This window comes from Eleutherodactylus coqui, chromosome 2 (genome assembly GCF_035609145.1).
Source record: "Eleutherodactylus coqui strain aEleCoq1 chromosome 2, aEleCoq1.hap1, whole genome shotgun sequence".
In the NCBI taxonomy this organism is placed as follows: domain Eukaryota; kingdom Metazoa; phylum Chordata; class Amphibia; order Anura; family Eleutherodactylidae; genus Eleutherodactylus; species Eleutherodactylus coqui.
Window position 1 is genome coordinate 160,319,732 of NC_089838.1, and position 26,350 is coordinate 160,346,081.

At 42.3% G+C, this 26,350-nt stretch overlaps 1 protein-coding gene across 1 annotated transcript in view; it reads left to right on the forward strand.

Moving 5' to 3' along the window:
• The window catches only part of ASB15 (ankyrin repeat and SOCS box containing 15), an 81,097-nt gene that overhangs the window by 29,796 nt on the left and 24,951 nt on the right, over positions 1-26,350 (forward strand). Inside the window, exons 2-7 of the mRNA XM_066589890.1 lie at positions 9,841-9,940; positions 20,899-20,951; positions 21,037-21,168; positions 23,116-23,274; positions 23,417-23,662; positions 24,217-24,388. Coding sequence (XP_066445987.1) covers positions 9,841-9,940; positions 20,899-20,951; positions 21,037-21,168; positions 23,116-23,274; positions 23,417-23,662; positions 24,217-24,388 — 862 coding nt within the window. The remainder of the gene's footprint in view (positions 1-9,840; positions 9,941-20,898; positions 20,952-21,036; positions 21,169-23,115; positions 23,275-23,416; positions 23,663-24,216; positions 24,389-26,350) is intronic.

Below are 26,350 nucleotides of genomic sequence, written 5' to 3' on the forward strand. Positions count from 1 at the left end.
GTTCCACAGAACTGCAGTGTTATATGAAGTGCAGCAGAGCGGTGATTTTTCCCAGGCAGGAAATAAATTGGCGCAAGCCTGCTGTTAAACGTAGCTGGCTGCGTATGATTTCTTTACATTCTCCACCCACCACACATGTACCCAGAACGCTGAGGACTGTCAGAGGCAGGCCAAATAGAATGTTTCCCTTTTTTTTTTTAAAGGGAAGGCCCACTGACTATATTCAATCAGATAAGAACTGTGTTCCACAGAACTGCAGTGTTATATGAAGTGCAGCAGAGCGGTGATTTTTCCCAGGCAGGAAATAAATTGGCGCAAGCCTGCAGGCCAAATAGAATGTTTTCCTTTTTTTTTAAAGGGAAGGCCCACTGACTATATTCAATCAGATAAGATAAGAACTGTGTTCCACAGAACTGCAGTGTTATATGAAGTGCAGCAGAGCGGTGATTTTTCCCAGGCAGGAAATAAATTGGCGCAAGCCTGCTGTTAAACGTAGCTGGCTGCGTATGATTTCTTTACGTTCTCCACCCACCACACACGTACTCAGAACGCTGAGGACTGTCAGAGGCAGGCCAAATAGAATGTTTCCCTTTTTTTGTTAAAGGGAAGGCCCACTGACTATATTCAATCAGATAAGAACTGTGTTCCACAGAACTGCAGTGTTATATGAAGTGCAGCAGAGCGGTGATTTTTCCCAGGCAGGAAATAAATTGGCGCAAGCCTGCAGGCCAAATAGAATGTTTCCCTTTGTTTTTTTAAAGGGAAGGCCCACTGACTATAATCAATCAGATAAGAACTGTGTTCCACAGAACTGCAATGTTATATGAAGTGCAGCAGAGCGGTGATTTTTCCCAGGCAGGAAATAGATTGGCGCAAGCCTGCTGTTAAACGTAGCTGGCTGCGTATGATTTCTTTACGTTCTCCACCCACCACACACGTACCCAGAACGCTGAGGACTGTCAGAGGCAGGCCAAATAGAATGTTTCCCTTTTTTTTTTTAAAGGGAAGGCCCACTGACTATATTCAATCAGATAAGAACTGTGTTCCACAGAACTGCAATGTTATATGAAGTGCAGCAGAGCGGTGATTTTTCCCAGGCAGGAAATAAATTGGCGCAAGCCTGCAGGCCAAATAGGATGTTTCCCTTTTTTTTTTAAAGGGAAGGCCCACTGACTATATTCAATCAAATAAGATAAGAACTGTGTTCCACAGAACTGCAGTGTTATATGAAGTGCAGCAGAGCGGTGATTTTTCCCAGGCAGGAAATAAATTGGCGCAAGCCTGCTGTTAAACGTAGCTGGCTGCGTATGATTTCTTTACGTTCTCCACCCACCACACACGTACCCAGAACGCTGAGGACTGTCAGAGGCAGGCCAAATAGAATGTTTCCCTTTTTTTTTTAAAGGGAAGGCCCACTGACTATATTCAATCAGATAAGAACTGTGTTTCACAGAACTGCAATGTTATATGAAGTGCAGCAGAGCGGTGATCTTTCCCAGGCAGGAAATAAATTGGCGAAAGCCTGCAGGCCAAATAGAATGTTTCCCTTTTTTTTTTTAAAGGGAAGGCCCACTGACTATATTCAATCAGATAAGATAAGAACTGTGTTCCACAGAACTGCAGTGTTATATGAAGTGCAGAAGAGCGGTGAGTTTTCCCAGGCAGGAAATAAATTGGCGCAAGCCTGCAGGCCAAATAGAATGTTTCCCTTTTTTTTTTAAAGGGAAGGCCCACTGACTATATTCAATCAGATAAGATAAGAACTGTGTTCCACAGAACTGCAGTGTTATATGAAGTGCAGCAGAGCGGTGATTTTTCCCAGGCAGGAAATAAATTGGCGCAAGCCTGCTGTTAAACGTAGCTGGCTGCGTATGATTTCTTTACATTCTCCACCCACCACACATGTACCCAGAACGCTGAGGACTGTCAGAGGCAGGCCAAATAGAATGTTTCCCTTTTTTTGTTAAAGGGAAGGCCCACTGACTATATTCAATCAGATAAGAACTGTGTTCCACAGAACTGCAGTGTTATATGAAGTGCAGCAGAGCGGTGATTTTTCCCAGGCAGGAAATAAATTGGCGCAAGCCTGCAGGCCAAATAGAATGTTTCCCTTTGTTTTTTTAAAGGGAAGGCCCACTGACTATATTCAATCAGATAAGATTAGAACTGTGTTCCACAGAACTGCAGTGTTATATGAAGTGCAGCAGAGCGGTGATTTTTCCCAGGCAGGAAATAAATTGGCGCAAGCCTGCTGTTAAACGTAGCTGGCTGCGTATGATTTCTTTACGTTCTCCACCCACCACACACGTACCCAGAACGCTGAGGACTGTCAGAGGCAGGCCAAATAAAATGTTTCCCTTTTTTTTTTAAAGGGAAGGCCCACTGACTATATTCAATCAGATAAGATAAGAACTGTGTTCCACAGAACTGCAGTGTTATATGAAGTGCAGCAGAGCGGTGATTTTTCCCAGGCAGGAAATAAATTGGCGCAAGCCTGCTGTTAAACGTAGCTGGCTGCGTATGATTTCTTTACGTTCTCCACCCACCACACACGTACCCAGAACGCTGAGGACTGTCAGAGGCGGGCCAAATAGAATGTTTCCCTTTTTTTTTTAAAGGGAAGGCCCACTGACTATATTCAATCAGATAAGAACTGTGTTCCACAGAACTGCAGTGTTATATGAAGTGCAGCAGAGCGGTGATTTTTCCCAGGCAGGAAATAAATTGGCGCAAGCCTGCTGTTAAACGTAGCTGGCTGCGTATGATTTCTTTACGTTCTCCACCCACCACACACGTACCCAGAACGCTGAGGACTGTCAGAGGCAGGCCAAATAGAATGTTTCCCTTTTTTTTTTAAAGGGAAGGCCCACTGACTATATTCAATCAGATAAGAACTGTGTTCCACAGAACTGCAGTGTTATATGAAGTGCAGCAGAGCGGTGATTTTTCCCAGGCAGGAAATAAATTGGCGCAAGCCTGCTGTTAAACGTAGCTGGCTGCGTATGATTTCTTTACATTCTCCACCCACCACACATGTACCCAGAACGCTGAGGACTGTCAGAGGCAGGCCAAATAGAATGTTTCCCTTTTTTTGTTAAAGGGAAGGCCCACTGACTATATTCAATCAGATAAGAACTGTGTTCCACAGAACTGCAGTGTTATATGAAGTGCAGCAGAGCGGTGATTTTTCCCAGGCAGGAAATAAATTGGCGCAAGCCTGCTGTTAAACGTAGCTGGCTGCGTATGATTTCTTTATGTTCTCCACCCACCACACACGTACCCAGAACGCTGAGGACTGTCAGAGGCAGGCCAAATAGAATGTTTCCCTTTTTTTTTTAAAGGGAAGGCCCACTGACTATATTCAATCAGATAAGAACTGTGTTCCACAGAACTGCAGTGTTATATGAAGTGCAGCAGAGCGGTGATTTTTCCCAGGCAGGAAATAAATTGGCGCAAGCCTGCTGTTAAACGTAGCTGGCTGCGTATGATTTCTTTACATTCTCCACCCACCACACATGTACCCAGAACGCTGAGGACTGTCAGAGGCAGGCCAAATAGAATGTTTCCCTTTTTTTGTTAAAGGGAAGGCCCACTGACTATATTCAATCAGATAAGAACTGTGTTCCACAGAACTGCAGTGTTATATGAAGTGCAGCAGAGCGGTGATTTTTCCCAGGCAGGAAATAAATTGGCGCAAGCCTGCAGGCCAAATAGAATGTTTCCCTTTGTTTTTTTAAAGGGAAGGCCCACTGACTATATTCAATCAGATAAGATTAGAACTGTGTTCCACAGAACTGCAGTGTTATATGAAGTGCAGCAGAGCGGTGATTTTTCCCAGGCAGGAAATAAATTGGCGCAAGCCTGCTGTTAAACGTAGCTGGCTGCGTATGATTTCTTTACGTTCTCCACCCACCACACACGTACCCAGAACGCTGAGGACTGTCAGAGGCAGGCCAAATAAAATGTTTCCCTTTTTTTTTTAAAGGGAAGGCCCACTGACTATATTCAATCAGATAAGAACTGTGTTCCACAGAACTGCAGTGTTATATGAAGTGCAGCAGAGCGGTGATTTTTCCCAGGCAGGAAATAAATTGGCGCAAGCCTGCTGTTAAACGTAGCTGGCTGCGTATGATTTCTTTATGTTCTCCACCCACCACACACGTACCCAGAACGCTGAGGACTGTCAGAGGCAGGCCAAATAGAATGTTTCCCTTTTTTTTTTAAAGGGAAGGCCCACTGACTATATTCAATCAGATAAGAACTGTGTTCCACAGAACTGCAGTGTTATATGAAGTGCAGCAGAGCGGTGATTTTTCCCAGGCAGGAAATAAATTGGCGCAAGCCTGCTGTTAAACGTAGCTGACTGCGTATGATTTCTTTACGTTCTCCACCCACCACACACGTACCCAGAACGCTGAGGACTGTCAGAGGCAGGCCAAATAGAATGTTTCCCTTTTTTTTTTAAAGGGAAGGCCCACTGACTATATTCAATCAGATAAGAACTGTGTTCCACAGAACTGCAGTGTTATATGAAGTGCAGCAGAGCGGTGATTTTTCCCAGGCAGGAAATAAATTGGCGCAAGCCTGCTGTTAAACGTAGCTGGCTGCGTATGATTTCTTTACGTTCTCCACCCACCACACATGTACCCAGAACGCTGAGGACTGTCAGAGGCAGACCAAATAGAATGTTTCCCTTTTTTTTTAAAGGGAAGGCCCACTGACTATATTCAATCAGATAAGAACTGTGTTCCACAGAACTGCAGTGTTATATGAAGTGCAGCAGAGCGGTGATTTTTCCCAGGCAGGAAATAAATTGGCGCAAGCCTGCTGTTAAACGTAGCTGGCTGCGTATGATTTCTTTACGTTCTCCACCCACCACACACGTACCCAGAACGCTGAGGACTGTCAGAGGCAGGCCAAATAGAATGTTTCCCTTTTTTTTTTAAAGGGAAGGCCCACTGACTATATTCAATCAGATAAGAACTGTGTTCCACAGAACTGCAGTGTTATATGAAGTGCAGCAGAGCGGTGATTTTTCCCAGGCAGGAAATAAATTGGCGCAAGCCTGCAGGCCAAATAGAATGTTTTCCTTTTTTTTTAAAGGGAAGGCCCACTGACTATATTCAATCAGATAAGAACTGTGTTTCACAGAACTGCAGTGTTATATGAAGTGCAGCAGAGCGGTGATCTTTCCCAGGCAGGAAATAAATTGGCGAAAGCCTGCAGGCCAAATAGAATGTTTCCCTTTTTTTTTTAAAGGGAAGGCCCACTGACTATATTCAATCAGATAAGATAAGAACTGTGTTCCACAGAACTGCAGTGTTATATGAAGTGCAGAAGAGCGGTGAGTTTTCCCAGGCAGGAAATAAATTGGCGCAAGCCTGCAGGCCAAATAGAATGTTTCCCTTTTTTTTTTAAAGGGAAGGCCCACTGACTATATTCAATCAGATAAGATAAGAACTGTGTTCCACAGAACTGCAGTGTTATATGAAGTGCAGCAGAGCGGTGATTTTTCCCAGGCAGGAAATAAATTGGCGCAAGCCTGCTGTTAAACGTAGCTGGCTGCGTATGATTTCTTTACATTCTCCACCCACCACACATGTACCCAGAACGCTGAGGACTGTCAGAGGCAGGCCAAATAGAATGTTTCCCTTTTTTTTTTTAAAGGGAAGGCCCACTGACTATATTCAATCAGATAAGAACTGTGTTCCACAGAACTGCAGTGTTATATGAAGTGCAGCAGAGCGGTGATTTTTCCCAGGCAGGAAATAAATTGGCGCAAGCCTGCAGGCCAAATAGAATGTTTCCCTTTGTTTTTTTAAAGGGAAGGCCCACTGACTATATTCAATCAGATAAGATTAGAACTGTGTTCCACAGAACTGCAGTGTTATATGAAGTGCAGCAGAGCGGTGATTTTTCCCAGGCAGGAAATAAATTGGCGCAAGCCTGCTGTTAAACGTAGCTGGCTGCGTATGATTTCTTTACGTTCTCCACCCACCACACACGTACCCAGAACGCTGAGGACTGTCAGAGGCAGGCCAAATAAAATGTTTCCCTTTTTTTTTTAAAGGGAAGGCCCACTGACTATATTCAATCAGATAAGATAAGAACTGTGTTCCACAGAACTGCAGTGTTATATGAAGTGCAGCAGAGCGGTGATTTTTCCCAGGCAGGAAATAAATTGGCGCAAGCCTGCTGTTAAGCGTAGCTGGCTGCGTATGATTTCTTTACGTTCTCCACCCACCACACACGTACCCAGAACGCTGAGGACTGTCAGAGGCGGGCCAAATAGAATGTTTCCCTTTTTTTTTTAAAGGGAAGGCCCACTGACTATATTCAATCAGATAAGAACTGTGTTCCACAGAACTGCAGTGTTATATGAAGTGCAGCAGAGCGGTGATTTTTCCCAGGCAGGAAATAAATTGGCGCAAGCCTGCTGTTAAACGTAGCTGGCTGCGTATGATTTCTTTATGTTCTCCACCCACCACACACGTACCCAGAACGCTGAGGACTGTCAGAGGCAGGCCAAATAGAATGTTTCCCTTTTTTTTTTAAAGGGAAGGCCCACTGACTATATTCAATCAGATAAGAACTGTGTTCCACAGAACTGCAGTGTTATATGAAGTGCAGCAGAGCGGTGATTTTTCCCAGGCAGGAAATAAATTGGCGCAAGCCTGCTGTTAAACATAGCTGGCTGCGTATGATTTCTTTACGTTCTCCACCCACCACACACGTACCCAGAACGCTGAGGACTGTCAGAGGCAGGCCAAATAGAATGTTTCCCTTTTTTTTTAAAGGGAAGGCCCACTGACTATATTCAATCAGATAAGATAAGAACTGTGTTCCACAGAACTGCAGTGTTATATGAAGTGCAGCAGAGCGGTGATTTTTCCCAGGCAGGAAATAAATTGGCGCAAGCCTGCTGTTAAACGTAGCTGGCTGCGTATGATTTCTTTACGTTCTCCACCCACCACACACGTACCCAGAACGCTGAGGACTGTCAGAGGCAGGCCAAATAGAATGTTTCCCTTTTTTTTTTAAAGGGAATGCCCACTGACTATATTCAATCAGATAAGAACTGTGTTCCACAGAACTGCAGTGTTATATGAAGTGCAGCAGAGCGGTGATTTTTCCCAGGCAGGAAATAAATTGGCGCAAGCCTGCTGTTAAACGTAGCTGACTGCGTATGATTTCTTTACGTTCTCCACCCACCACACACGTACCCAGAACGCTGAGGACTGTCAGAGGCAGGCCAAATAGAATGTTTCCCTTTTTTTTTTAAAGGGAAGGCCCACTGACTATATTCAATCAGATAAGAACTGTGTTCCACAGAACTGCAGTGTTATATGAAGTGCAGCAGAGCGGTGATTTTTCCCAGGCAGGAAATAAATTGGCGCAAGCCTGCTGTTAAACGTAGCTGGCTGCCTATGATTTATTTACGTTCTCCACCCACCACACACGTACCCAGAACGCTGAGGACTGTCAGAGGCAGGCCAAATAGAATGTTTCCCTTTTTTTTTTAAAGAAAAGGCCCACTGACTATATTCAATCAATAATATATGTCTTCTGGCCCTGCCTACACAATTCTGTCCCTGTAGTATTACTGCAGGGCGCAATGCTCTGCACAGCCGATTTTGAAAAAAAAAATGCAACACTGCTAACAGCAGCCTGCACAGTACTGCACACGGTTAAATGTGGCCCTAAGAAGGACCGTTGGGGTTCTTGAAGCCTACACTCACTCCTAACACTCTCCCTGCCTAACCACCACTTCTGTCCCTGTAGTATTGCTGCAGGGCGCAATGCTCTGCACAGCCGATTTTGAAAAAAAAAATAAATTGTGCAACACTGCTAACAGCAGCCTCCACACTACTGCACACGGATAGATGTGGCCCTAAGAAGGACCGTTGGGGTTCTTGAAGCCTACACACTCTCCCTACAGCAGCTCCAACACAACAGCACTTTCCCTCAGCTAACTCACAACGCATCTGAGGCGAGCCGCGGGAGGGGCCGATTTTTATACTCGGGTGACATCTGATCTCGCCAGCCACTCACAGCAGGGGGGTGGTATAGGGCTTGAACGTAACAGGGGGAAGTTGTAATGCCTTCCCTGTCTTTCAATTGGCCAGAAAAGCGCGCTAACGTCTCAGAGATGAAAGTGAAAGTAACCCGAACACCGCGTGGTGCTCGTTAAGAGTAACGAGCATTCCGAACACCCTAATATTCGCCCGAGCATCAAGCTCGGACGAGTACGTTCGCTCATCTCTAATATCAACCTATTATGCGTCACGGTGTCAAATGCTTTAGAGAAGTCCAGATATACGAGATCAATAGACTCTCCCACGTCCAGCCTAGAACTTATTTCATCGTAGAAGCTGATCATATTGGTCTGACATAATCGCCCCCTCATGAACCCCTGCTGGTGTGGAGTTATTCCGTTGTTCTCATTGAGGTATTGTACGATGGTGTCTCTCAGAAACCCCTCGAATAGTTTTCCAGTTACTGAAGTGAGATTTACCGGCCTGTAGTTACCAGGCTCACTTTTGGTCGCCTTTTTGTATATTGGAACTACATTGGCAATGCGCCAATCCAGTGGTACAACCACGGTCTTGATAGTGTCCATACATATTACAAATAACGGCCTAGCTATCACATCACTTAGTTCCCTTAGAACCCTTGGGTGTATTCCAACTTGCCCTGGTGATTTATCAATTTTAATCTTCTTTAACCGGTTCCGCACTTCCTCCTGCGTTAGGTATGAGATATTTTGCCAGGGGTTCATTTTATTCCCCTGCATCTCATGTGGCATTTCCTTTTCATTTGTGAATACGCTTGAAAATAAACTATTTAATAGATTTGCCTTTCCCTCCATCATCTTCAATGGATTCTCCTGCATTATTTTTTAAAGGGCCAGTGCTCTCATTGCAAATGCTTTTACTGTTAATATAGTTGAAGAATAGTTTCGGGTTGTTTTTGCTCTCTTTGGCGATCAGTCTTTCTGCCTCTTCCTTGGCAATTTTGATCTTTTCTTTGCATATTTAGTTTTTTTCCCTGTATGATATCAGCGCTTCTTCGCCGCCTTTTTGTTTTAGTAGTTTAAATGCTTCGCATTGCTTATTTTCTCAGTGCTGCAAGAGGAAAATCACACATGTAAATGTCCCTATTAGTAACAATGGGTTCCTTTCTTGTGCGATTTCTGTTCATCTCGCAATGCACAGAAATCATGCAGGAAAATCGCCCGTGTAAATGCACCCTAAAATGTCTATGTCACGATGCAATTTGTGAACTGAGACTCAATAAAAGTCTGAGGATGGAGGGGATAAATTGAAGGATTGAATACACTGTTTATATGTCACTCATAAGGAGACTTACAAATAGCAAATATTGTATTGACTGTTGCCACCATTTATTCTATGCAGTGACTGCCACCATCGTTAGAGGGGTTCTTCACACTAGATAATCCTTACTTGCTAAAAGATTCCATTGACAATGAGTAGATCACAAAGTGTTCCCCTACTGTGACCCCATTGATCAGCTATATTCTGTGTTCATTTCTCTTGCAGTGCCATCACAAGGAAAACTAATTGCCCATTCAAATCAATGTCTAATGCCAAATGTTGTCCAGAGCTCTCCACTTTGGCCAAGAGAATAGAATTCTTACCAGAGGACCCGCTTCTTTGTTAATTTAGAATTCATGATATGAAAATGGGATTTGTAAACTGGGCAACCCCTTTAAGTCCTATTGTGATGTCGCAAAACAAGTATTGAATTTGTTGTTATATTAAACAATCCTCAGAAAATGCATTTATCATGATTCTCTTTTCAAAAACCAATTGCTTTAAGCTATGGAGGAAACCAGTGAAGACCAGTTAGACAGTTATGAAATCCAGCTGGGTATTCAAGAATCCTTGCAAGCTGTAGCACCTTCTGTTCGTCAAGATGGGTAAGAAAGTAGATTCCTTTTTACAAGCAGAATACCTATACTTTGAAAACACTTTTCATGTTAGTAGTATATCTAAGACACAAGCTTTGATGCAGCTCTGTGTTCTGAATAAAAGCTCACTGCTTAACACCAATGTATACCAATAATTATAATAATTAAAATCTGTGAGAACTGCATCTGCAATTTCCAGCACAAATCATTATACAGAGGTTGGAATGATCTGCTTCCTCTTCATACACTGTGCTGTGGCACTAATAAGGGGAGCCCAAACAGCTGATCGACCAGGGTGCTGAGTGATGGACCCCAGCCAATCAACTACTGATGACCAGGGGCGTAACTATAGAGGATGCAGGGGATGCGGCTGCACCCGGGCCCAGGAGCCTCAGGGGGCCCAGAAGGCCTCTCCTCTGCATATAGGGAGCCCAGTACTATGAATAAAGCATTACAGTTGGGGGCCCTATTACAGGTTTTGCATTGCGGCCCAGAAACTTCAAGTTACGTCTCTGCTGATGACCTATCCTGAAGTTAGGTCAGCATTAAAAATTGTCCGGAAAACCCTTTTAATCACTGAAATGATAAAGGTTTTGAGTTGTTCCAGTAAACAGAAGGGCACCTTTACATTCTTGCAGGACTTATCCGCCTTGCCCACACAAACAAACTAAAAAAGGTGTTCACATGAAGACATAATGGTCCAAAAAGGACCACACCAAGAAACATAAAAGGGAAAGTTATCCCTAGCAACTTATGAGGGAGAGGACCCTGTCTACAAGCAGGGGGATCGTAATGACAAGAATGGCACTGCATGTCGTTCCTAAGGTCCTATTCTGACCCTAGATTGAAAGTAGGAAAGAGGACATCTGTATATTGAGTACCTATGGGGTTTATCTTACATCTGTCTAGTTCTTTAAAGAGATGTAAGATAAACCCCATAGGTACTCAATATACAGGTGTTGCATGCTTCCCCCACACCACTACGGATGGAGGAGGGGGTTTCAGGCGTCCGCACCCCTACGGACATAGGAGGGCATTTCAGGCCACACACCTACAAACGGAGTTTGATTCAGGGGTCCACACACCTACGAACGGAGGGGAATCAGGCGTCTGCATACCTATGGTATGGAGGGGAACCAACAACACAAACAAAAATTCCAATCTGTAACCAGTGAAGCACTGGACTAGGCTCTGAGTTTCGCCTCAAACACCAACATGTAGACTACACCCATCTGACACAACACAGAGCTAGATTCACATACCAGACTGGACCCAGACAGAGAGCAGCACAGCACACATCCTCACACAACCAGCTGGACTACAGAATGACCCACACCCAGGAATGGGTGTGACCGGGTTAAATATATTTACACCATGGCTGATTGGCCAAATAGGAGACACACCTCCCTGTCACCCAATCAGTCCATACACCATAGAGATGTTACATCAGAGTGGAGAGGAAGGCCCCAGTGAGGTTTTTTTCCAACAGACAATGTTACAGGGACCTTTTGCAGCAACAGGTAAAAGGCAAACAGCAGAGTTGAAGTCATAGCCATGTGGACCATGCTAATAGAAGAACGTCACCCATGTCCCACTACCTGTTACAGATGGCACCCTGGCTGCGAAGCTGCAGATGACTTGGTAGCCCTATTTTCATAGCAAAGTAACTAGCTGGAAAGTTTCATGTTATAATGATATAAAGAAATTAGTATGACAAAAACTTGCAAGTAGAATTCTTGCTGGGTCAAAAAAATATAAGCAGCTTCTCTGTACTGTAACTTGTGGAAACGAATGATGGATTCATGTTTGGTGAAGAATATGAGAAGGTGAAGCTCTATTTTAGTATAACTTAAAGTGATAAGTTGGCTGGCATAAACTTGCTAGAGGTCAATTAGAGATCTGTCCCTGAATCTGAGCTGTAGGATTAAAGGCTGGCATGTACATTTCACTATCAGATTCACTTCAATGAGTAGGCGTAAGAAAGAAAAAGTGCTCTTGTAGAAATGGAGAAGACTCAGAGCAATACATGAGATGTTCTAGCAGAATATTGGACCATAGCAAATAGTTGACATTAGGAAAGATGAGCTAGCAATTTCCTCATGAAGGATGCAAAGACGATTTACATAGGTTTTAGAGATATGCTGTATAGCTCATATCTCCAATGAAAAGGCTACTGATTTCAATGGCACTGCTTTGTATTACACGTATTTAATATATAATGATCCAGCATAAAGAATTACATAGAAATATGGTAAAGCTCTCTGGATAGCTGTGTCATTTGATAAATTGTTCACCATATGTGTCCACCTTTTTATGTCAGTAGCTGCTATGCAGATCTATACATCTCCATGGTACCAAACGAATCTTGCATAGTCCGATCCTGCAGTCAGTCATACTCCCTCTATCTGTTCCCTACTGCTTGCTAATCTACTTAAATATATGTCATGAACAAGTAGTGGAAAGATGGAAGAGAGGATGAAACTGAACTAGATTTATTTTGTTGTCGGTTACCATTGAGACACATAGGTCTGCATAGGAACTGTTGACAGAAAATAGCAGGATATAGTGAAGAGGACTATTTGCAGAGTTTCTTCATTTTTTCCTTTTGTATGTATTGGACAAATGAAAAGACAATCTTTGCAAAACTGTCCATAGACTTTAAGTTCCAAGATTATTTTCTTTCATTCACTCTGGTTGTAACGCTGTCTAAAAGTTTAGTGTCTAGTGAGCTTAAATGGGTACGTAAAAGACTGAAATTGAATCATATATTTTTACTAAATATTGTTGCTGATACAGAAAGACAAGTAGTGATTAAATGGCCACTAACTTTTATATGATAGTCAGTGGGATAACTAGCAAAACTACCATTTATTTACCCTATATACTCAAGTATAAGCCTAGTTTTTCAGCACATTTTTTTATGCTGAAAAAGCCCCCCTTGGCTTATACTCGAGTGAGGTAAAAAAACAACAACAAAAAACCCGTAATACTCATCTCCCAGCCTACGTCTGTGTCCCTGGCGCAATGGTCTCCCCGGCGGCGCGGCAGGCTGCTTGAGAATTCTCCCCACTGTCATCTCCCTGATCAGCTTTAAATTCCCCAGCCATCAGCGCTGTGTAGGTAAGCGCTGTGATTGGTTTATCGAGCGCCGGCTGTGATTGGCTGGCGCTTGATCCAATCACAGCGCTTACTTACACAGCACTGATGGCGGGGGAATTCAAAGCCGTGCAGGGAGATGACAGTGGGGAGAATTCTCAAGCAGCCTGCTGCACCACCGGGGAGACCATTGTGTCGGGAACACAGACGCGGCTGGGAGGTGAGTATTGCATTTTTTTTACCTAGTATATACTCGAGTATAGCTAGGCTTATTCTGGAGTCAATAAGTTTTACCAGTTTTTTGTGGTAAAACTTATTGACTCGGCTTATTCTTGGGTCAGCTAATACTTGAGTATATAGGTACCTAAATGGCTGTTTTTTATGCTGAAAAATTATTCTAGAGTGCTGTCCGCTAAGGATTTCCCTTTCACCTAACTTGCTGGCCACTGCCTGCTGTCAAGTAACTTAACAAGGACAGGCTGATGGCAGAACAAGAAGTGGAGGAGGGGCTAAGCTATTCTGCTCTTTGACGTCTATGAAAGCAAAGGGTAGGGATTGAAAGAAAGAGGGAGAGACACACATAGACTTGCATACTGGAGCTAATGGTAAATTATGTGCTGCTATTTACTCACATGTACACTGCTGAGTCTTGCTGTACACTGTCTTACATGATAATGTCTCTGTGTGTGTTACAGTGCAGTGCAGAATTTGCAGTTCTGTCAGTTCTCTGCACAAGCTCTAGAACACAGCACAACAGCCAGGCCCCTCCTAGTAGTTATGAAAGAAATGAGAATCAGCCTTGCATGCTGTAGAGTCAGAAAAAGGGGAAAGATTCAAGTCGTATGAGGCTCAAAAATAGTTTTATTCCTTACATACACATGCATGACAGCTTATTCTGTAAAAGTCATCTGAAATGTTAGGTACATGTAAGTTTAAGAGGACAGTACCTTTTTTACGTGTGATATGGATGTTGGATAAAGTCTTTATTGTGCAATATTTTTCAATATTATATTTTGTTTCAGAGGCCATTCAGTGAGATAAATCTGCAATAGGTGTTAGGGAGAGTGAATAATGTTTCAGAGCATTGTACGTAATAATGTTGAGAAAAAAGTTCAATTCCTCCCTGCACTGCAAAGTATTTATAACCAGCAGTACTACAGCGAGCTGGAGACTTGTGGATGCCATATTCAACATCAGCAGCACAAAGAGATGCCTTGAGCAGGAGGCACAGTCACTTCTGCTGATGTATAATGCAGCTACCAAGGTCACCGATTCCCTGTTGGACTATTTCTGTGTGTAAGGTGCCTGCCATAGCTGTGAGGTCCAGAGAATCAAAAGGGTTGCTGGTAGATTAGGACACAGTATGCTAACCAACTCCAACCTCTGAAAGCAGTAGATACAAAAGTATAATTCACAGAGGCAGAGGGATATAGAAGAAAGGCTTTCTCAAAATATTCACTGGGTATATCCCTTAAAATATAACTTTTATTAATTAATAAATATAAAATGATTGGGCCTCACAAAAAAAAACAAAAACAAAAACAAAAAAAAAACAGACAAACTGGAACTAACAAACACAGAGCAAGAATTTTAAACCCTGGAAAAGGACCAGAGAAAATACATGCAATTGACACCTCTATTACAATGCAGAAGTATCCTGCAACGTGAGACACTCTAATGCACTCTTTTTCAGTCACCATTGGGGATGGATGTCACCCAATAAAGATTAGAGGACCATATTAGGATGCGTCCTTCACAAAAAGATGAAAGGAGGATGATCGTTCCATCAAGGTAAGTGGTTTACGGAACACCTCCAATGGTGACGTACATTCGGGCTCCTATTGTGTCTCATCAACAAGGATCAAAATTATTAGAGGTGAAATGACAAGAGGCCACCAGGCCTATGTCTTCTTAGTACACAAACCCTCTTAAATAAGAGATAAAATCTGGTTCTTGACCAGGTAACTGCCCTATCTGGATAATAGCACCGGGCTAAAGATGCTGAAACAGTAGGACACCAGCAGCAGCCTATGATAGGTCCTTGTCCGTGATGAAAAAAGAACTGTATATAGTTTCGTTTAGAATGGACAAACCACAAGCAAAGCTTCTGCTGATGCCCCCCGAGAAAAAATACACAAGTGGCTGATAGATTATCAACCACAGGTTATCAATCAATGAAGAATCAAATTCTGCTAGAAATAACCAGAGAACCACCATTAAGGTACTGATGCGTTCTCATGCAGAATATAGCTTCAATAACCATTCAGGACGAGATTCAGAAAAACCTTCTGAGAGAATTATTAATGCAGAAATGGTTCGTACTGGTTCAACGCGTTTCTGTCATACACAGACTCATCAGGAACCGTAATCTATGATGGTGTCATCAAACACGAAATTGTCCTTGGTAGTTATAACGTTTCTCTAATCTATGATACAAAGGTGCCATACACTGAAAATAATGCTGTTATCAGGCAATGAATATGAAACCCTGAACTTCCCTAAGTAGTTAACTCCTCCTAGATGAGAAAAGGAGGAATTCGCTCCTCTAGATAAACCTAACCAGATTAAAACGGGACACTAAAATAGAAGATAACGCGTCCCAAATAACCCAAAAATTGATTAAACCCCTAAAAAAGGGGAGTTTTGGGATAGAAATGACAAACTGGGAACAATATCCACAGAAAACCAGCAACCCCACGATATGTGGAGAAAGCTTCTAACAAAAAGGTAAACCCTAATCCGGTAGGAGACAGAGCAAAAAGTTGGAAGAAAAGAGTGAGAACAGCAGCTCCTGTCTTGATGGTAGACAGGAGGGAAATGATGACTGCACAGGAGTTGTGTGTCTTAAATGAGGAAAGGAGGCTAACGCCCCACTTGGGGGCACGTCCCTGTAAGCCAATGAGTGACCATCCATAATAAAAAAAAAAAAAAAGGAAAACCACCCCCTTGCAATGTTGTGGACAGGGCGGGGGCCTGCTGACGTGAGAGGGAGGGGTTAAGCCGCAGGATGGCACATGTGCTTGTGGCTAGTAGGTAAACAAACAGCAGTCCGTAGTCATGGAGACCGGAGAGATATGCTCGTTCGTTATTCGGTGCTTATGACTATACGATAGAAGATGCACAGCAGCAGTAGATGATGTTAGTAAGCATATGGATGATTATTAATAAGTGTGGCTAAGCAGAACATAGCATTTCAATTAGTAATACACATGAGAACAGTGGCCTCCATTAATATGAAGGTTAACAGTTAACCCTCTCACGTCAGCAGGCCCCCGCCCTGTCCACAACATTGCAAGGGGGTGGTTTTCCTTTTTTTTTTTTTTTTTTATTATGGATGGTCACTCATTGGCTTACAGGGACGTGCCCCCAAGTGGGGCGTTAGCCTCCTTTCCTCATTTAAGACACACAACTCCTGTGCAGTCATCATTTCCCTCCTGTCTACCATCAAGACAGGAGCTGCTGTTCTCACTCTTTTCTTCCAACTTTTTGCTCTGTCTCCTACCGGATTAGGGTTTACCTTTTTGTTAGAAGCTTTCTCCACATATCGTGGGGTTGCTGGTTTTCTGTGGATATTGTTCCCAGTTTGTCATTTCTATCCCAAAACTCCCCTTTTTTAGGGGTTTAATCAATTTTTGGGTTATTTGGGACGCGTTACCTTCTATTTTAGTGTCCCGTTTTAATCTGGTTAGGTTTATCTAGAGGAGCGAATTCCTCCTTTTCTCATCTAGGAGGACTTAACTACTTAGGGAAGTTCAGGGTTTCATATTCATTGCCTGATAACAGCATTATTTTCAGTGTATGGCACCTTTGTATCATAGATTAGAGAAATGTTATAACTACCAAGGACAATGTCGTGTCTGATGACACCATCATAGATTACGGTTCCTGATGAGTCTGTGTATGACAGAAACGCGTTGAACCAGTACGAACCATTTCTGCATTAATAATTCTCTCAGAAGGTTTTTCTGAATCTCGTCCTGAATGGTTATTGAAGCTATATTCTGCATGAGAACGCATCAGTACCTTAATGGTGGTTCTCTGGTTATTTCTAGCAGAATTTGATTCTTCATTGATTGATAACCTGTGGTTGATAATCTATCAGCCACTTGTGTATTTTTTCTCGGGGGGCATCAGCAGAAGCTTTGCTTGTGGTTTGTCCTTTCTAAACGAAACTATATACAGTTCTTTTTTCATCACGGACAAGGACCTATCATAGGCTGCTGCTGGTGTCCTACTGTTTCAGCATCTTTAGCCCGCTGCTATTATCCAGATAGGGCAGTTACCTGGTCAAGAACCAGATTTTATCTCTTATTTAAGAGGGTTTGTGTACTAAGAAGACATAGGCCTGGTGGCCTCTTGTCATTTCACCTCTAATAATTTTGATCCTTGTTGATGAGACACAATAGGAGCCCGAATGTACGTCACCATTGGAGGTGTTCCGTAAACCACTTACCTTGATGGAACGATCATCCTCCTTTCATCTTTTTGTGAAGGACGCATCCTAATATGGTCCTCTAATCTTTATTGGGTGACATCCATCCCCAATGGTGACTGAAAAAGAGTGCATTAGAGTGTCTCACGTTGCAGGATACTTCTGCATTGTAATAGAGGTGTCAATTGCATGTATTTTCTCTGGTCCTTTTCCAGGGTTTAAAATTCTTGCACAGTAGATACAAAAGAGACTAAAATGTGTACAAATATTTGTGTAATTGTGTATGAATTTAGTGCCATGCAGTAAAACACCAGTAAGGCTAATTTCACATGGGCAAGTGCGATATCGGGCCATAAAAATTCGGCCCAATATCGGGCTTGTGCACATGCGATATTCCCGTGGATGCGAGGCGTTTTTTTGTTAGGAACACTTCCCATCACTTAAGGGAAGTAGCGATTCTTCAGGAATTGGGACACCTCACGTCGCACTTGCGTGCAACTCGCACTCTGTGCAATGTTTTTTTCATGCCCCATTGAAAGAATGGGCAAGGCGTTCCGAGAGAACGCCCAAAGATAGGACATGTTGCGTATTTGTCCCATACCACAATGCGGGAAGAAATCACTCCTGTATATGACCCCATGCAAAGGAAAAGGGTTGATATTCATGCAAAATTGGAGCACCTCGCAACACACAAATCTTGCGCAATATTCTTGGCCGTGTGAAAGCGGCCTCACTCCTATACAAAGTGCTAGCAGTTTGGCCCCATATACACAGCAGCAGCATACCACAATATAAAGCACCAGAAAATACTAAAATTAATTGTGTGTTAATTCAATTAGGGTCCCCTACACAGTAGACTTTAATTGTCCAAACCTGCTGATAATAGCAGGGTCAGACAACTTTGTGATATGTATGTGGGCAGCTCAATATCCTCCAACAGATGATGACTTGCAACGCCGGTCCTTTTATTTCCCAGAGCTGTTTGGCTGTGTATGGGGCAGCTGGGGGAAAACAGCTGTTGTTGAGTGTGTATGGGCAGCTTTAGAGAAAATCACCATTCAATTCGAACATTGACAATATGCTTGAAAATAATTGAAATGTTACTTGTAGGCCTATCTATGCTGCAAAGAGATTAGTGCTTTAATGCACTTTAGTATACATTTATGGTATGGTGAGCTTCACACATCACTAGCAGCTACAGTATCAGCTTGTAATGTACAACTGCTTTGTAACATCTTATAAAACAAGCCCCCAGCTGCCTTGTCCTTAAGGGTTATATAACGCCAGATCACATACTAGAGCATGGGGTCTTCTTGCTCATCCAATGAGGTCTAGAGTGATGGGAGCAGCTCTATATTAGTGTTTGCTGGAGTCCTAATACCTTGTTGTGGTACTGATAACCAAGATTTGCTCATTCACAAGTCTTCTGTAATTGATTGGTTGCTGTGATCAGCTCTTCTACTTCCTATGATGATGAGAACTCTCCCTTTAACCTACTAGAACAAGCCTTTGTACCAGCACTTCAGACATAGTCAAGCACTTAAGCTTCTAGAGCTCAGTAAAAAATGCAGGCCTGGTAGGAATTCTTTGTCATAGACCAATAATGTCTGATGACCAAATGGTTTACACAGAATTGTCTCAGGTTTAGAAGCCGGTTTGTACGTGCCAAATGACTGGAATTGTTTTGTCAAGATAAAATTAGAAGAAGAACATCCTGGTTTAAGCTTATTGTTGTACAAACAAACACGCTTAAATCCAGTTATATTAGAGGTTGTTATGGATTAGTGGATTATTGTTTTGTGGATCATTCTTTTAATGTATTGCATATAGTAGAACATGGTGCGGAAAAGTGGATAATAGATAATAATTTACAGGTCTTTACAGGTGAATTTCTCTGCTAATTGAAGGGGTTTAATCAACCACGTTCCATGTGCTATATTAGGGAATATGGACATCATGGAGGGGGTTCCACGCCCAAAAGCCCGTCTCTATGAGTCAAACTAGAGAACTGCTACATATTATCAGCTTCCGACCTATATTCACACATCAGAAAACAATGATGTAGGTGATTGGACCATACGTGTTTTTAAAGAGTAGTATCGTCACGTCCAGAAAGTTGTGATCAAGAATCTAGTATGCTTCGAAACGTAGCCCAGGAGCCCTAGGAGGCCCATAAGGTCTCTCTATAGTTAGGGGCCCTGTTACAGATTTTGCACTGGGGCCCAGAAGCTTTAAGTTAGAACTCTGCCAGCACTGCAAGGCTCAGTCTACACTTCAGGACAATTTGAGGACTTGAGGTCACAAAATGAGGACAATCTGCAGTTTTCATGCAGTTTGTCCTCATGTTTTTCAATCCATTACCAGTTTGCATTAGAAAAGAACTGTTTTGCAGCTCCGCTTGCAATATGATGCACAAATACAAAATCTTGGTGCTTCTATGGGAAAATCTGGTGTAAATGTGGCTTCTGCTGGAGCATGCTTCAATATCTTTTTCTGTGGACTTCACATAAAGACCCTTGCCTATGTACAAAATACCACTGAAGTACATTAAGAGGTTATTCAGATGAGTGATTTTCTCATCCATGTGCTGCCTGTATTTGCAACTGACTGTAAACAGACAGCACATTGATTCTTTACAGTCAGACATTCAGACATGCATTTTTTACATAGATTGTAGAAAAATTGCAGCATGCCCTATTCTGGTCCAACTTCTTGAATGGTAGTCATTGCAATTCTAAAATAAAAGACTCTGGCCTAATTTTTTTTTCTTGCATGCCAGAGAAAAATACGGATGAAGTCAAATCTATTTTGGCAAAATAAAATTATAAATCTGAAATACTTTTTAATGTTTTATTTCTGACTGGTGTTTATAACTTTGGGGTATTGTACTGCCAAAAATATCACACATTCCCTAATATCTAAACTGAACCCCTAGTATTCACTTTATTAGCATCACATTACTGTCATGATCAGCAGTGGTCACAGCAGCCAGAACTCCACTAATCAGACATTGGTGGCAGGAGTGTAACTAAAGGCTCATGGGCCCAGGTGCAAAAGTTTATCTTGGGACCCCCAACTTCTCCTAATCCCTTAACGCAGAGGTGTAACTTAAAGCTACTGGGCCCCAATGTAAAACCTGTAACAGGGCCCCCAACTATAATGCTTTATTCATAGTACTGGGCTCCCTATATGGAGAAGGGAGGCCTTATGCGCCCCTTGAGGCTCCTGGGCCCCTATAATTACGCCAGTGATTGGTGGTTTATCTTGGCAATTTTTCTGTGATAGAACAACCCTTTTATGATATCTGTTACATCTAGTATTAAAACCATTTGAATGCAGTGAAATATTTTGGAAATATTTTAAAAGTTTGATTGTTACAGATGATAAAGCTCCATGGTAAAATAAATAAAGATTTAATGTATACTGAAATATTTTGCAGATTTGTACCACCGAGTGATATAAACAGAAAAATTGTGTTTGCCATAAAACAAGGTAAGTTGCACAAATGTTTGTATGGTCTTGTTACAGTATTAAAATTATATTTGGCAGAGAAAAAGTTAAAACGTATCCTTCTTAGGGGAAATAACTGAACTGCAGAAGTATATGCAATATAAGTATGCACTTGATGAAGCTGATGAAAAAGGTTGGTTTCCAATACACGAAGCAGTTGCCCAGCCAGTCCGTCAGATAACAGAAATCATCCTTGATGGTAAGTTTCTATAAAATACACAATAATCCGCATTGTCCTGATGTCTAATGTGCTATTTACTACATTTATAACAGGTCAGAAGCAGACCCCAAAGAGCAGCTTTATTTACATGTCCTATCACACTTATAGTCTATTCACCAGTTATATATCTTGGTACATCCATAATCATGCTCGGATTTGGAACAGTATGCTACTTCTCATGATTATAATAACATGATTTTGGCACTAGGGATCATTCATGTAGCTCAGACATTAAAATTGTTTAATTGGCATATGGCATTGAGATGTCCATCACACATCTCTTAATAAGTCTGAATAGTTTGTTTTTAGTATGCTGAGCCTCCTATTGTTGTGGGAATATAGACTCTTAAAATGACCCTCTGGTTTCGGGACAAAATTCTGTCTTGGGACCAGAGGGGAACAGGGGGGAATATTACCTGCAGTTCCACTTCTCTGCCATCCCTCTGTTCCGCCGGTTCCAGGTCCTGTTTTCGGACATCCAAGACAACCAATGCAGTCTTCAGAATGCCTGATCTTCACAATGCATTGGTAAAATTAGACTACTAATGCACTATACCTGCTCCTTGATTGGCCAGACCTGCTCATGTGATCAGCACTGGGCAAGCAAAGAGCAGTGCAAAGTATGCATTAGTTGGTTAGAAAATTTCTACAGCTATCTGGATGGCCAATCACAGGGCTCGAAACCAGCAGATAGAGGGGCAGTAGAGAAGAAGAAATGCAGGTAATATACCCCCTGCTTCATTTGTCTGGAAACAGAATTTTGTCCCAAAACTGGAGGGTTGCTTCAAGGTGCGCATACATTGTCAACTGTCGGCCTGACTGCTTCATACACATGAACTTTGGTTTGACTGAGCATTCAAATATTAAAGGGAGTAAGCCAGAGCTAGACAGCTCTGGCTGTAACATATTTCTTGGGGAACAAAAGGATTGAGTGTTTAAATTCGTCTCCGATCCCTCTTTCCACCGACATCATCTGTCAGGAGAAAGCTGAGTGATCCCCATATGCATTAGACAATCGTCTGACCTCACCGAAATCAGTGGGTTTGAAAAACTGAACACTAATGTGCATGGGGGCTTTTATTTAAATAAATAAATTGTGCATTCTTCTCGACTAGCCTTGAGACAGATATAAAGTAGAATGTTGACCCAGCCTTTTAATGGCCTAATTCTATACCTATTATCTAAATTACAAAAGCAATAATGTGTAAACGGTGTGCTAAACTTGAAAGGTATGCCAAAAAAAAACAGTAATATGCCAATGTAGAAAGCACTGACTGAGCAAAGGCAAGTGGAGGACAGGAGTAGAAAGCAATGACCAGCAGTTTAAGAAAAAAGCACAGAACACACATGTGAGACGCAGCCACTCCGGCCGGTAGTGGCTGCCTACACAGAAAATGTGGGCTGGGGGCTACGTCACCTAGCCTCATTACTGAAGCTCAAAAAAGCCCAAAATATTCTAATGCGTATCAAGACCTAAACACTGGTCTCTTCTTCCTTGAGGAAGAGACCAGTGTTTAGGTCTCGATATGCGTCAGAGTTTTGGGGTCTTTCTTTAGCTTCAGTAGTGAGGTTAGGTAACATCACCCCCAGCCAACAGTTGCTGTGTATGCAGCCGCTGCCTGCTGGAGTGGCTCCGTCTCACACATGTGCTCTGTGCTTTTTTCTTAAACTGCTGGTTATTGCCTTCTACTCCCATCCTCCACTCACCTTTGCTTGATGAGTGCTTTCTACATTAGCATATTGTTGTTCTTTTTTGTTTAGTGCACCATTTGCACATTATTGCTTTTGTATTTTATATATCCTGGTAGGCTGGGGTACTGGCCTACTTATGGTTGCAGCTACTTAGCATATACTTTTGGCGCGGGGTTATACACAATTACTTGTATATCTATTATCTATTTAATATTATTTATTACATTTATACAGCTATACATAAAACACAATGTGAACAGAAGACAAATGACGGGGACACCCCACTGACTCTTGCTGCAAAGTCTGGACTAGGTGAAAATGTAAAAGCACTGCTAGAGAAAGGAGTCTGGCCGAACACCAAGAATCGTAGGGGAGAATCTCCTCTTCTTATCGGTATGGTTTAATATACTTACTTTTTCTGAATCTCCATTAATCTGGGGATTTATCAAATCTTTTAACTGTTAAAGGTTTTTTGCCTCAGTTTCACATCACTTGTTTACATCACAATCTGTTGTGTAATTATTCTCCATTTCAGCTGTACGGACAGGACATTATGACATTGTGTCCCTGTTGATCAGTTACAACTGTACCATTAACCAGCCCTGTGTGAAGAGATGGTCAGCCATGCATGAAGCTGCAAAACAGGGGAGCAAAGATATTATCGCTCTACTCCTGAAAAATGGTGGTAATGTCAGCCTTAGAGATGGTTTCGGTGTAACGCCATTAGGAGTAGCTGCTGAATTTGGGCAATGTGATGTATTGGAACAACTAATACATAAAGGTACATGAAAGCATAACAGGTTATAATGAAAACTGTGGAAAAATCCTTGACTGATTTGGTTTGTTCTTGCAATATTCTGAAATATTACTCCTGACACTTCTGGTTTTGTGAAAGAGTTTGCTTAATAAGAACGACTACCCTTGGCTGCTTAACTGAGGGAGATCATACTGATGGCTTGTAGATTCCTTTCTTGTAAAGCAGGCCATATGGTCCCTCTATATCAGTGAGCAAAATATGCTATTCAACAAACCCCATGCACTCTTTTACAGGTATTGACCAAGAGTTCAGGGGGCGGTTCAGATGTCTAGAGATATTTTTTTTAAAGCGGATCTGTCCAGTCTTCTCTGCTGCCCTATATGAGGGCAGCATAGGATAGAGAATAACATAGGAGACTTGCCAGAATTTTCATGTAGTCATAGTATAATTTAGTAGGTTAGTAATTACCATTCTTTAAAAAAAGTTTTAAAAAATATTGTTTCCTTCCTGTTAGTTTCCATCCAATTTACTTTTTTCACTTTTTTAATCACTTAGTCATCTAAAAAATAATCTTCTAGGTGGAGATATCAATGTAGAAGCAGATGATGGCTCCACAGTTCTCTCTGATGCAGCGGCTGGAGGAAATCCAGATTGCATTGCTCTTCTTTTGGAATATGGCGCTAGTGGAAATATGCCAGATAAAGAGGGTTATCTTCCTATACACAAAGCAGCCTATGGAGGACATTATCTGTGAGTATTTCAGGAAACTAAGTTGATAAACTAAAAAAAAATCCATATAGACTGCATAGCTAGAAGTATAACCAGTAGAAAGAGGGAGCTTGTGATCTCGCTATCTAGAGGTCTGGTGAGACAACATCTAGAATACGGTGTTCAGTTCTGGAGACCTCACCTTCAGAAAGACATTGAAAAAATACGGACTACAAAAATGGTGGAAGGTCTCAAGAAGAAAATGTATCAGGAAAGATGTAAAGAACTTAAAGGGGTTGTCCCGAGGCAGCAAGTGGGTCTATACACTTCTGTATGGCCATAATAATGCACTTTGTAATGTACATTGTGCATTAATTATGAGCCATACAGAAGTTATAAAAAGTTTTTTACTTACCTGCTCCGTTGCTAGCGTCCTCGTTCCCATGGAGCCGACTAATTTTTGGCCTCCGATGGCCAAATTAGCCGCGCTTGCGCAGTCCGGGTCTTCAGCAGTCTTCTATGGAGCCGCTCGTGCCAGAGAGCGGCTCCGTGTAGCTCCGCCCCGTCACGTGCCGATTCCAGCCAATCAGGAGGCTGGAATCGGCAGTGGACCGCACAGAAGAGCTGCGGTCCACGAAGACGGAGGATCCCGGCGGCCATCTTCAGCGGTAAGTATTGAAGTCACCGGACCGCCGGGATTCAGGTAAGCGCTGTGCGGGTGGTTTTTTTAACCCCTGCATCGGGGTTGTCTCGCGCCGAACGGGGGGGGGGGGTTTAAAAAAAAAAAAACCCGTTTCGGCGCGGGACATCTCCTTTAATTTGTATAGTCTGGAGAAGAAAAGTGAGAGAGGGGACATGATGGAAACCTTTATATATGTTAAAGGTGTAAATAAAGTTCAGGAGGGAAGTTTTTTTTTCAGGAACCTATACACTAGAAAAAGGGGGCATAGTCTGATATTAGTTGAGGAAAAAATGATAAGTGATGTCAGGAAATTGTTTTTACCAATATAGTGTTCTTTTACCGTTTTTCATCTGTACTTGAAGTTTTTTTTCAGTATTTGAACAAATGATTTTAGAATTATAACATACAGAAATTTAATAATCTGTTATGATTCCCCCCGAATTTCATCTGTGTTTCTCAATCAGTGTTTGCTCATGAATATTCATGACTAGATCAACCCTGTTAGAATACATAGTATAGTCTTTCATGTGAACAGCGAGAAACCAGAAAACCTAAACTTTTCTGAAAAAATACATTTTAACAAGGCACTAAAAAAGTAAATATTAAATTGAACCTGCGTATGATAAAATACATTGCCTATATTAAACTAAAATGGCAACAGATGGCACTTACTATATTTTACTCATATTTAAGAAGCATACAGTATATCTTGTATATGGATTACTCAGATTTCTATTAAACTTAGTTTTTGTTCTTTATTCCATCGTTTTCTTATATTAGAATTGGAGGTAAGCCTTCCTAGATGTGAAAAGTTAAAGGGGTTGTCCCGCGCCGAAACGGGTTTTTTTTTTTTTCAATAGCCCCCCCCCCCTCCCCCCCCCCCCGTTCGGCGCGAGACAAACCCGATGCAGGGGTTTAAAAAAAAAAAACGGATAGTACTTACCCGAATCCCTGCGCTCCGGTGACTTCTTACTTACCTTGTGAAGATGGCCGCCGGGATCTTCACCCACGGTGGACCGCAGGTCTTCTCCCATGGTGCACCGTGGGCTCTGTGCGTTCCATTGCCGATTCCAGCCTCCTGATTGGCTGGAATCGGCACACGTGACGGGGCGGAGCTACGAGGAGCAGCTCTCCGGCGCGAGCGGCCCCATTCAGAAGGGAGAAGACCGGACTGCGCAAGCGCGTCTAATCGGGAGATTAGACGCTGAAATTAGACGGCACCATGGAAACGAGGACGCTAGCAACGGAGCAGGTAAGTGAATAACTTCTGTTTGGCTCATATTTAATGCACGATGTATATTACAAAGTGCATTAATATGGCC